At 38.4% G+C, this 13071-nt stretch overlaps 1 protein-coding gene across 1 annotated transcript in view; it reads right to left on the reverse strand.

Moving 5' to 3' along the window:
* Positions 1 to 5647: 5647 nt before the first annotated feature.
* The window catches only part of LOC145686792 (glyoxylate reductase/hydroxypyruvate reductase-like), a 95393-nt gene continuing 87969 nt past the window's right edge, over positions 5648 to 13071 (reverse strand). The window contains exon 6 of the mRNA XM_081760449.1: positions 5648 to 5942. Within this exon, the coding sequence (XP_081616575.1) occupies positions 5809 to 5942 (134 nt within the window). The 3' untranslated portion in view covers positions 5648 to 5808. The remainder of the gene's footprint in view (positions 5943 to 13071) is intronic.

A 13071-nucleotide genomic window follows, 5' to 3' on the forward strand; every position in this document is an offset into this window, starting at 1 on the left:
TTGATGAACTTCCAGAGGTAACGGGAAAAAGAGGATACTTCACACCACATTGTCCAGTCTCTTAGTATGGAACCATTGAGGGAGACAAACTCTATAAAGCTAACAGTATTTGGCAGCTGACAGGTAATCTCAGAAACTGGTCGAGAACCTGTTTCATTCAGACATCCATCCCCTTCCCCCTCCATTTCACCAACCCCCGCCCTTTCCGCGGCCAAGCTTAGAGTGGGGCGTGACTTACCCTCGTCAAACTTTGACAGGTGGAATTTAATACTTATATTAAAATACTATTTTTTAATTGGCGTATCAGATATGGTTGTGATTAAAACTATTAGAGTCGTTTCTTCTCAAGGAATAAAACAAAAAAAGTTGATCTTTCTACCATAATTGGTTCCAAAGTTAGACATATTATAATTTGTATAAAAAGAAACTAATTTATTTATTTTTTAATAATTTATTTCTGCTAAACTAGCAGACAAATATACAATTTAAGTATTTCAACCCGTTAATGAACTTCTGTAGAATGCTGCAAAATTTTTCTTTCCCATTAGAGACACCTAGTTCCTTAGAAACTGAGGAAATTCGGTAGCCATGTTTTCCCCATAAGGTCCAATATAAAAATTTTTGTGCCGAGAAAAGGTAGATCATCCCGTTAATCTTTACGTGACAATCTTGGATTCGGAAAATGAAGTTTATTCTTTAAACTTATACTTCAACTACAGGAAATTACTTTAAGAAGTCCTTTTTCATTCTCAATAAATGTATAAAATTCCTTAAAAGTAAATTTCAAATTTTCCCTGTTACGGTCCCTGTCATCTCTTTAAAATTATCTAAACTGATGAACAAAAAAAAAAAAAAAATCGTTGATAGATGGTGAAAGGTGACACTTTTGGATTTACAGAATGAAAGTTACTTTTTAAATCTATATATCGAACTATAGATATACCACATTGACTTGACACCTAGTCCTTCGTTCGAAGCGCTGCTATCGGCAGAAGGAATTCCACTCCCTTTCGTATCCGCTCTTTTGCTTAGCAAAGGGTGAACTCTCATTGGCTCAACCCGTGGGTGTGAGCTTTAGTTCACATTTTTGCCACGGCTCAAGTCATTTTGGCAGCACTATAGATGAAAATTGCTTCGAACTAGATACAAATTTTAAAAAAACGGTAATAAAGGGGCTGGTAAGAAGTTTGTACCGGTCACCGGCTTCAATTAAAACAACTGCAGTATTTCCGGCCAGGTCGGTGAAAAACCAGTCAGTTGGCAACCCTAACTGGATTGTAGTCCCGTTCGTGTTGTTCATGTTAATAGTAGTTTCCGGTGGATCCAGTGGCTCAGAGGTACAGCGCTTACCTCTAGTGCATGGGGTCCCTGGTTCAATTTCCTGCCAAGTAAGTTCCTGGTGGACAAGATCGTTGTCCGTGGGTTTTCTCGGGGTACTCCCGTTTCATCCTCTATTATAATTTCAGCGATTCTTCCATCATTATCCATTTGCCTTTAGTCATCCTTCTCATATTCTTAATCATATCTCGTATAAAACTTCGCAAGATGATCGGTTTTGCTAGTACTGTGGCGAAACTGTCAATAATCAACAATAATAATGATAATAGAAAAGGAATGGAAGAACGTCATCGAGGCTCTACATCTGAAGATACCATTGCAGTATCGAATTAGTGGAACTGACCAGGCCCGTATCCACGGGGGTCTAGGGGAAGCCGGCCACCCCTAAATTTTGGCTGCCCCCCCAAACTTTTCACGGTAGACTGGCAAATCAACTATAATATAGTGACGAACTATAATATGGTTGCAACATGCCCCCCCTAACTTCAGCCGGACCCTCCTACATTTTAGGGCTGGCTACAGACCTGGAACTGACTCAGTCAAGATTTCGAATCGTATAGGATTTGTATCCGGAACTTTCCAAATGCGAAATACTTATTGTAAGCATAGTTGGTTGTTTAGCTCGAGATTCAATGTTCCTTTTTCTGCACCGAGACTAAATAAGACACTACCTTAAGTTAAAGTGAGACCAGAACTGCTACTCAGAGGATTCAGTGTTCTCCGGTGAGTATAGTCAAGCAGTTTGAAGCATTAGACTAACGACCGTGAGTCCTTCAAAGTTAATTTATACATAGCTGTGTTGGGCAAATTTCAATTGAATTAACAATTAATCTGTAAATTTAATTGTTAATTGCAATTAACAATATAAGTAAGTAATGGTCAATTGTTAATTGTAGTTGGCCATTAATAAATGAGAATCAATTGCAATTAATTAATCGACAGAAAGTAATTGCACTGAAAACTAATTGCAATTGAATCCAGTCATTCAATTGCAATTGAAATTAATTGGCAATTAATTCAATTGCAATTGATTTCCATAGCAATTACTTTCAATTGATTGATCAATTCCAACTGAATTTCACTGATTAATTTTCAACCCTGTAGTTTAGAGATGGCGTGATTCAATGAAAACTTTACCCATGACCAACTGACCCTCCACCCATCGTGACCCACGGCCTGCCTTGACCCACTCTGATCCACGACCCACCGTGACCGACTCTGAATCACCACCCATGACCCACTCCGACCCACCACACACCTGAACCACTCTCACCCACTGTGACCCACCACCCAACATGACCCCCTCCGACAGACCACCCACCATGAAGCACTCACACCCACTGTGACCCACAGATCCACCAAAACCCATCCATCAACTCTGACCTATGATCCATGCCCTCTCCTCTACTGACTGAAGAGTTTACACTTGTAATAAAACAAGTCTATGAAATTATCACTCATCGGAGTTTGAATTTCTACGATCAGTCGCTCAAGCACCGCTCTATTACAACAACGATGAATCTGACCTTTACGAAATAAACTGGTAATGTGTTTGTCATGGGCCAAATTACGATGAATTCAATTATATATATAATTATCATAGATAATTATTTCCTTGCCGAATTATAGATATTTTTCAGCGTAGAAAATAATTAAATTTGAAGGTCCCAACCCTTCAAGGTAAAGTAGACCAACGTAAAGGAAAAAGTGTAAAATTTTTCGTATAAATAAGCGTATCGTATAGTCCGCAGCAAAAATCCTGCAACATGAGGATATAGTCTACGTTTATTGTGGAACTACGCCTAACAGAACAGGGAATCAACATAATGTCTAAGTGGCACGAATCACGCCAGGAGAAACCTCGGCGTCCTCCACTGCATACATATTTTGGAGCAAAAGACTTCTTCGTTTCACAATAAACTTACATGCTCATGTTACAGATTTTTTGCTGCGGACTGTACAAAATTGAAATTTCCATGTAGTTAAGCTTACAGTACAAATTTTATGTCTATTTTTCTCACAACTTTATGGCTTGATTTGCTTGTGCTCTGAACGTTAAACACAAGCTTCAGCAATTATTATAATAGAAAAGACTGTATTTATAATGCGAAGCACTGTATTTTTTGTTTCTCAACTAATATCGATTGTTTTCGATTATTTTTACAAATCAACCCACTACCAATTTCCCATATGTAGAAAGGGCCCTCCCCCATAAAAAGATTTTTAAAATGCTAGGACACGTTCTGTTTATTTTTACCTTTCGAAATTGAAGTCGAGTTTCGTGTAGAGTCGAGATTGATAACTAGCTCCCTCGCTCAGCTAGTTTTAACTCGTTTTGACTCGTTTTGAAATCATGGCCTGATTAGACTGGAAAGCGAAAGCCATGAGAAATGTAAGCAGTAATGTGGAATACTTCTAGTGTTGCTCACGACAGGGGTGCATCTTGTCTCATACTTTTAGTGCATCTCGAGAGGTATCTTTAGTGCGTGGACGATAGATTTTTATAACGAGACAGCCTCAAATACGATGAGAACCAATACAAGTATATACTGTAGTTCTTACCATCAAGGCTGAGAACTACAAGCTCCATTTTTTTTTTTTTTTTTTTTTTTTTTTTTTTTTAGCCAAAGCAGAAGCACAACTAGGATAATCATGCCAACCGGCTCGACTCGGTTCAACTGAGTGAACAGCTTGAGCTGGCTCGGTTGGGATGAGCCAATGGCTCGGCTCAATTGAGCCAATGGCTTGATCCGGCTGGGTAGGGACGAGTCATCGACTCGGCTCAATTGGAGCCAAAGGCTCGAGCCAGTTCCGTTGAAACGAGTCCATCGGCTCGGTTCGAGTCAACTCAACTGAGCCGATGCACAGTGGGGCGAAAACGCAAAAAGCTGGCCAAAAGTGAAAAAACGAAAGTTAGTAATATAGGAATTTTTTAATGTAGTTGGCTAGAGTGATGTTAGAAGGGCCCAAATCCATAAATAGAATAGGGTTTTTACTTTATTCCGACTACCTGAGCCACTCTGAAGTAGACCCTTCAGCAGGTCAAATGCGTAGAGAACAATAGAAGAATTGTGACGCGTCCGTTTAAACGGTTGTAACTTTCGAAGCGTTCATAGTTTTTAAATCTGTAAAGTTTTCTTATACCGTACTGGTAAGTAGAATAAGTGTATGAAGTGAAAAATTAATAATAATGATGTAATAATTTATAATTTGAATCGCAAGTCAGGCAAAATTTTCACATTGTTTATATATTTTATTAACTTAAAGCGTTGAAAACATTATGTGCACCCTCGTGCACCACGTTCATATTTTGTAGAATGGTAATCTGAAAACTACTTGATGCTGTCGACAAAAACGTGCCAATTACGATGCGTGTTGATGTTAATTATTGTTCATTTAATGTTACGGTGACAAGCCGTTGCAGTTATCATAACCGAATCAAATACCAATAATTTATGTCATTTAAGTAATAATACATTTCTAATAAATAAGAACGTAAGTAACAAGTAATTGTTCATCAAAATATGGGAAAAAAGTGAACGTTGTTAAAGATATATTGTGAAAATTACGAAGTATGTTGACATTCTTGTTATTCCGCCATTTTGGATCCGCCATTTTGTTTTTTTAAACTTTAGTTGCAGAATCGTAATCAGCAACCTCAATAACCCCTTTATCGCCACTTTTGAGAACATTTCTACAACTTTTTCGACTTTTGCAAATTTTATTCCGCCATTTTGTTTTTTTCAACTTTAGCTGCAGAATCGTAATCAACAACCTCAATACCCCTTAATACTAAATTTCATTCAATTTGAATATAGTTATCATATTTTGGCCAGCTTTTTGCGTTTTCGCCCCACTGTGCGATGGTTCGAACCGGCTTGAGATGAGCAATCAGCTCGAGCTTCCTCGGTTGGGTGAGCTGCTGGTTCAGCTCACTTCTCGGTTCGGCTTGAAGGATTGACGCTAGTGTCCCACTTGCGGCAGGGTTTCGTCGAGTCGAAACAGATATCCCGAGTCGGGGTGTTGATGTTCCCACCGCGTAATAGTGCGGACTTCCTTTTGGTCCGCGATCCTTCGATTCGTCGCGAAGAATCACGAAGAGACCAACACGAACTATCGCCAGTCATGAGCATGTGGCTATTATTATATATTATTTTTCCTGACGAATTGTTCCTAAAGTGAGCTCCTGGGGTCAAGGAAAACCTCTGCCTCAACATCATGAAGTGAAAAATCTTAAGATAAATACGATAACTTAACTACTTTAACCTACAAAGTGGGTTAAATAAATAAGACAGCTTTTAACATAGATAACCCAATTTACTACCTTAATTACACAAAATATCATATATGTTAACATGTTACACCAAGGTAAATAATATTTGTTAAACTAACATTAATGCTGAAGATGATTAATATCCACTATTCAAGGTAAAATTGTTGTAATAATATATACAATAGGACTTCTGGTGGCTATCCACATTGCTTTGCCCTTAGCTCATACGGCATTTGTAAATTTTCCAACGCAGCAATGATATTCCTAGCTGTATATATTGCAGATCGAGTGCGAGTTTCAATTGTAGCACTGCCAATATGAGGTAACACAACTGGAAAAACAAAAAGAATAAAAACATTAAGAACGGTATATCGTAGACATAAATTTATCATTTATTATTAAAGTTGACTGAAAAAGAGAGTTTACGGCCGGTTGCACAATGTTCGCTTAACTCCTGGAGCGGTATTCAGAGAGAATGAGTTAATCGTGGGTTAGTCTCGGACTAGTTAATGGCATACTAGATCTTTACTGACGAATTTGCACTATTTTGGTATTCAGAGTCTACTTTGAGTACAACTAAAACGTTGATTTGGGTATGATTAACTTACACAACCCAAATACATTGGTGAAAAAATAAATGTGGCAACTACAGAAAAGTAGATGAGCGCATGCGTAGTCTTTAAAAATGAAAATAGATGAATTACGAAATCCGAAATGTGTCGCACGTTAAACCGTGGGTAAAAGATTAGCCTCTGCTCATGATTAATTAGTCTCATGTGATTAACTTCGTCAAATACGACGTCCTAATCAGAGACTCTGAATACAATTTTTATAACCATCCTTTAGTCAACCTCGTAATTTGGCTTTAATCAAACTTCAAAAAGACTCTGCATAAGGCCCCTGGTGTCTAATCGTATCTTTCTTTCAAAACCATCAACAGTAGGGCTATATATGTAATAAAGGAGGTATCTCCAATCCTACCCAGCATTCAAGCAGAACTTTCTACACAACGAAGCATTGAATGTGCAGTAAAACCCCGCTTAGGAAGTTGAGCGGTAGTTCATCTGCCGCGTAGATTTAAGCGTTTTTTTTTAGCTCCACTTTGCATAAAGCCAACATTGTGCAACGTAAAATTTACCGTAAAGCTGAGCTTAAGTTCTTAAACGGACATTGTGCAACCGGCCGTTAGTCATATAAGAAATACATTGAAATACATAATACGGATAATTAGTACGGAGAAAGTCTACATTACACAAAGGAAATCTTTGAATTAAATGTCCCCTGATTTTGCCATGTAGGATAAGGGAGACAAATGATTAGGACAAGGGAATGATGATGGAAGACTTGGTGAAATGCGGATGTGGGAGGAAACGGGGGAATTCCGAGAAAACCCACAACACGATGTTGTCCACTACAAATTTACTTAGCCGTGAATCGAAGCAGGGACCCCTAGGACCAGAGGTAAGCGCACATTGTACAAAACAACGTTGTTTAGTATCTATTTTACATTAGAATTAAATTGAATTTCTTCACAGGATAAACAAACAAGTTTTAAATTGAAAAATATTTTCATTTTTATAAACTAAATAATACAGAAAATCATTTTGAACATTTCAAAATTGTAAATAAATAAATAAATAAATAACGTCCCTTGGTTATATCCTTTAGGCTAAAGGAGACGGATGATTAATGGAAATGAATACAGTAGACTTCAGAGTATCCGGCCTAATGCAGCAGAAGGGTTGACCGAATAGCAAAAATGTCGGATAGGCCGGAGTTCTATGAACTCATTTCTTTATGAACTTTAAGCATACCGTAGATGCGGGCTACTTGGACCCAATTTTGCAACAAATTCGTTCTTTCGGCCTGTTTTCATCCACGAAAACTTGAAAGTTATTGTCATAACCTATATTAAGTGGAACTACAGGCTTTATTGCACATATCGAGGACAGTTTTAGTTACATATATTGAAAACAAAGCACAGGCGATTATTGTAAAAAATGGGACTGGAAAAACACCCCTATATTTTCGGGCTACTTGAACCCACCCCTATATTTTCCTACAGAAAACCATTGAAATCTGTTCTGAGACTAAGTAGGACGTAGATGTTCCAAGAACCACACTTTTTATTTACTGCAAGCCACAAAGAGAACATGTTAAGAGGTACTATCAAATATAATGACTGTAATAGCCGATTACGTTTTCTTCTACAGCAGCACGAGCCCTATCTATATTAGCAGCGAATCTAGTCGTTGACTGGAGGTGCATTTTCTAAAATAACTTCACTCAATCTGGACTGGGAAGATTGTCTTAGAAAGCAATGACAGTTCTCCCATGCATTGCTAAATAGGACTTCAGAATAAATCTGAAATCAAGTTAATTAACGAGGAATCCGAAATCACAAACTTTATCAAGATGATTAGCGAAGGCTAATTCTTCTTCTTCAGTGAACACTTTTAGATGGCCTGGATTCTGCCTTGACCTATTCTTTAATATTCTTTCTATGGTGGAACGACTTATCTTGAAGTGAACTTCTGTTTCTATTTGCGACATTTTCCCCGACTGAATTGCTGGTAAACATTCTTCAAGCTGTTATGAAAAATCAGCATGTTTTCGACCTGCAGGCAATCTTTTATATTGATGTACCATTTTGTACCGGTATCCTTAAGGAAACAATGAAAAGTCCTAACTTGTGTGACACGTGACAACATACCTTTATTTTTCATTGATAAAGATAACAAAGGATGGGGTGGGATAAAGATAACAAAAGATGTGGGACAACATATCCATGTTTTCCAGGTCATATGTACACACTTCATATACTGTATAATGCATTTACGCACACATCTTATTGTATATGAGAAAGTTTACCATGTCAGTTTCATTAACCTATATGTAACTACTTATGTGTTTACTTAGCATTGGTTCCACTTCCTTACAAATAGTGTCCACACATAAAAGTTTGGCGCTCAATAAATACACTGTTTTCGTCAACGACCTTTCTCACCAATGCTGCTCAATCGTAGCCTACCACAGAACTAGTTTCAATGTGTGTACGCCTGCATTATGATCCCATCTAACGGATCTAACTCTGAACTAACTCATTATTGCATTGCATATGGGAATTTAAACGAGATTTTGGTATGGGTCCAAGTAGCCCCTTAAGGGTCCAAGTAGCCCGCAATTACGATACTCGAAGAATAATTTACGAATACAGTGCTGTATATACTGTACAGTTATAATCAGGAACAGCAGCAAGCGTACTGTATTGAGGTCTGTTACATACAGATGAAACAATGAACCAGGAGCTGAACGCTGCTCTTTTCCTGTCACAACTTATATTTTGCACACGACACGTTGGAGGATCGTAGCAGATGTCCGCTTCTAGTGCCAATGTAACACCTCGTATTTCTCATTTAATTACGATAAAAGAAAACTAGGCCGGATACTCGAGAGTCTACTGTAATTGTGAAATTAAATTTTGATGGTCTCTAACACGCACTATAGTTACCGCGACGACTTGTGAAACCTGGGCTCTACACCAATCATAGAACGGCTTTCCCTCACGTGTGATGTATCGGAAGAATTCGGTACGATTTGTGGAGCTGCCTTCCGAACGCACACTTGAGAAAGAGTGAAACGGCAGAAGTGCGCAAACAATGTTGCCAAGCTTAGAGGACATGGAAAACAAGCGAAAAAGAAAACACTTAGAAAATTATAACAATTATTCGAATTAAACAATAATAATAATAAGAGCAAAAATACAAAACAACAATAACTACAAAACGAAACTTAGCGGCAATCCAACAACACTGTGCCCTTGGGAGATGTTCTCCGTATATCGCTAGAGAAGACACTGGCAAAATTTTATAGATAGGGGTTGACGACCGTGACACACCCTCGTGTTCTATTGGGTGGTGAAATAGGTAAATCGAGGTCAGGCGATGTCCCCGTTTGCCTGGATGCACTGCTGAAGGCGCCATGTGAAGGCTTCCATAACAGGCCTTAGTATATCCTGAGAAATGGTGCATATTTCACGGCGAGGGACAGTCTGGAGTTCGTCAATAGTCCGCAAACGATTGACAAAGACCCTTTCCTTCACATAACCCCCAGAGAAAGTAATTCAGAGCTGTTAAACCTGGGGAACGGGATGGTCACATCACATCTCCAAAGCAGGATATCATACGGTTGGAAACATTTATTGGAGTAGAACCATACTTTGGCACGATGTATTTGCCGTTGCATCTTCGTGTTGAAACCAAATAGTATTCAGCAACCCTCTTGCCTGCAATCCGGACGAGAAAATTCTGCAACGTTTTGTCAGTAGCGGTCGGTATTCACAGTTTTCTGGCGTCATCCTCAGAAAATAGGCGCCAACAATATTGCACACTCCTACTGCACACCTTACTACAACGTTTGGGCTCGCCTGGAGCTTTTCTTGTAAATGTCATGGATTTTACTGAAGCCAGAGTTTTGATTATTAACATATAGAGTCATGAAAAGTTCGCTCCATCGGACATCAGCAGTTATTGAAGAAATAGTGATTCTCGGTTAATCATTGCAAGAATGTCAGTGCAGTTGGGGAGTCTCTTTTGCCTATCAATGTCTCAACTGTTGAATCACTTATAGATTATACGGATGGAGCTTTAATCGTCCATTAAGCGGCTCAATGAACATGGCGACAGTTATAATGTTTGTGCATGCCGCCCGTGCTGGACATCTGGGACTGCGTTCAAGTGATATCTGCAGATGTTCCAGGTTCTCACATGTTCGAACACTTCTTCCCCACTCTAGTGACCAGTTGTTCAAAACACCACCAGTGGCCCTCTAGTGTCTCACCCACCTGAGAATACTGCTTCTCTAAAGTACAGCCACACGACGATCATCAATGTGAGTCTCCGTAACAGAACCAGTTCGAATAAAGCCTTCCATCGCCGCAATTCGCGTCTGAACAGACCACCGCTTCATGGCATACTAATTGTCTGATTTCCTCCTATTCAACGAAGTACGCATGTGCAGCATTCATACGGGCATTTGGTCAGGATTTCCAACTGCAATTGGTAGATAGAATACGGGCCAACTTCTACAATTGTAAATGAAAATTTTTAGTATTGTTTAGTTTTGTCTTTTAAAGCTAAAATACGGACAATTATTGAAGGTGAATGATTGTGAAGCAGTTTATGGAGAAGAGAATGTGAAAGGGAGAACCCCGAGAAAACCCAACAAGACACTATGTTGTTCACCACAAATTCACATGGTCTGGGATACCGAACCAGGGACTCCTCGCACCAAAGGTGGGCGTTTAACTACTGATACCCCATTCTTCAATAATATTTAATATCGTCAAATCACAAGCTAGTATTCAACAAGACTTCTACAGTATTCCCATCTATACGTACACACTACGTGGTATTTGCTACTTTTATTTCGATATTTGTAAAAATTTGAATTATTAAACCTATTACCAATTTCCAAACGGGTGGAATAATAAAAAAACCTTGTTAGAGCGAACTCCAGTTGTCAGAAAAGCATAATGCAAGACAATTCTGTATAGACTACTGGTGATTAAAAATGGAAAATGTAGGGCGTTCTCTTAGGTTTCCATTGTTTCAGATGAAGTATTACATTTCCATCCGTTTTATCACGCTAGGAGACCTTATAAGATTGTCAAGCAAGTACGTATACACGTCTGTTATTCAATGCAATTTTTTTATGTTCAAAAGTCAGATATATAATGATTTTGTGCATGGAAGTTTGATCAATTCACTTGTACACATTTGCCTTGTTTCACATTCTATGATGACTGAAAATATAATGTAGTTGTTGGAGAGTGCGTACTGATTTCGATATATGCAGAACACACTGAATTATTTCTCTTTTTTTTTTTTTTTTTTTTTTTTTTTTTGACGATAGCTTGACCATTCGCAACTTGAACATAATCTATATAATAAAAATGAAAGTGACTATGTTTATGACTTACTAGCTCTTGAACCACCCGACCGATCTCGATCAAATTTTCAACATGGATGAGATTCGAAACATAGATAAGATGACATGGTTTTTATTATTTCACTTTGACGGTGCATCTTACGGATGGGGAGGAGGAGATACTTTAAAAAGATCGAAAATTACAGGTAGTACCGAATTCAAAGTTTTCAGGGTCGCTGAGATGAACAGTGACACTTCCAATGCCATTTAAATCCAATAATGAAAAATGAAATGAAGTATTTCAGTTTTACGTCCCGTGGTTATGACGACTAGGTTGAAGGAGACTATGATGATGAGAAATGAATGGAATGGTGGAATAAATAAAGTAGGAGGAAACGGAAGAATCTCGAGGAAACTCATAAGCACGGTGTTTGTCCACTACAAAGCGTTTAAATCCAAATTCAAACCCCACAACTTGGGGGATATATATATATATATATATATATATATATATATATATATATATATAAATGACCGATATTAGTGTGGAATCCATAGTTTTCAGGATCGCTGAGACGAACAGTGACACTTCCGATGGCGTTTAAATCAAAATTCAGCCCTTTATGCCCAAAATAAAACGTATTTTCGACCTGCGAATAACAGCTATTCTGCTAGTCCATAATTAGAGCATCGTTAGTGGGGATACTTTTTGAAATGAAAATCATCAGGTGGAATTTCGTGTTCCAATTCTTAAATGTGTGTATGTTTCACTGGTTTTGTTACAACAACTCCACCAAATAACGCGTTTGTTAGAAGATCGTGGAACAGAGTATCCTTATTACTTTCCTCCTTTCTCTTACCACACCTATATCTCTGTGAGCTTCGAAAAGAATTTCATTTGAAACCAGTAATGGCGCTCTTCTGGTTGCTGGTTGTGTGCCACTCGTCCAATTTAAGCATGGAAGGTTAACTTGATTGATTACATCAAAGAATCATTTTACTTTCAACATATTTTTTTCCTCCTGCTTCTGTTGTGTGTGTAATTGTGATCCATGTGGAAAATATAAAGTGGACTTGTCTTTACACCGTTATATACATGTTTTGTGACAATGTTATATAGTTCCGCAGGCTCTGTAATTTTAAACGAAATTTCCTCGTTGTTATATAAAATGATAAAGCTCTGAACACTCCCCTCTCTTTCATACAAATTTGAGCTGCCTCTTGGATAAGCAGTTAGCTTACGCGTCTTTGACGTGGGGGAACCGGGTTCAATTCCCGGTGAAAGCTCATGGGGTTCGGATTCCACGTTAAGCTGTAGGTCAACGTCTCATATTGTCTCGCTGCTGAAAGATGCTAAACCCAAAATTAAATCAAAACAAAATCAACTCTTCCCTACAAGTTCAAGGTGAGTAACCGATTCATGGTGTTTGCTAAGCTTAGAATTAGTTACATCATGGGCGCCCACAGAAGGGGCAAGAGGGGACAATTGCCCCTTCTGGATTTTCGAAAAGGTTCAAGAGACTCTTCTAGTG

This window comes from Thermobia domestica, chromosome 5, assembly GCF_964235325.1.
Source record: "Thermobia domestica chromosome 5, izTheDome1.hap1.1, whole genome shotgun sequence".
In the NCBI taxonomy this organism is placed as follows: Eukaryota; Metazoa; Arthropoda; class Insecta; order Zygentoma; family Lepismatidae; genus Thermobia; species Thermobia domestica.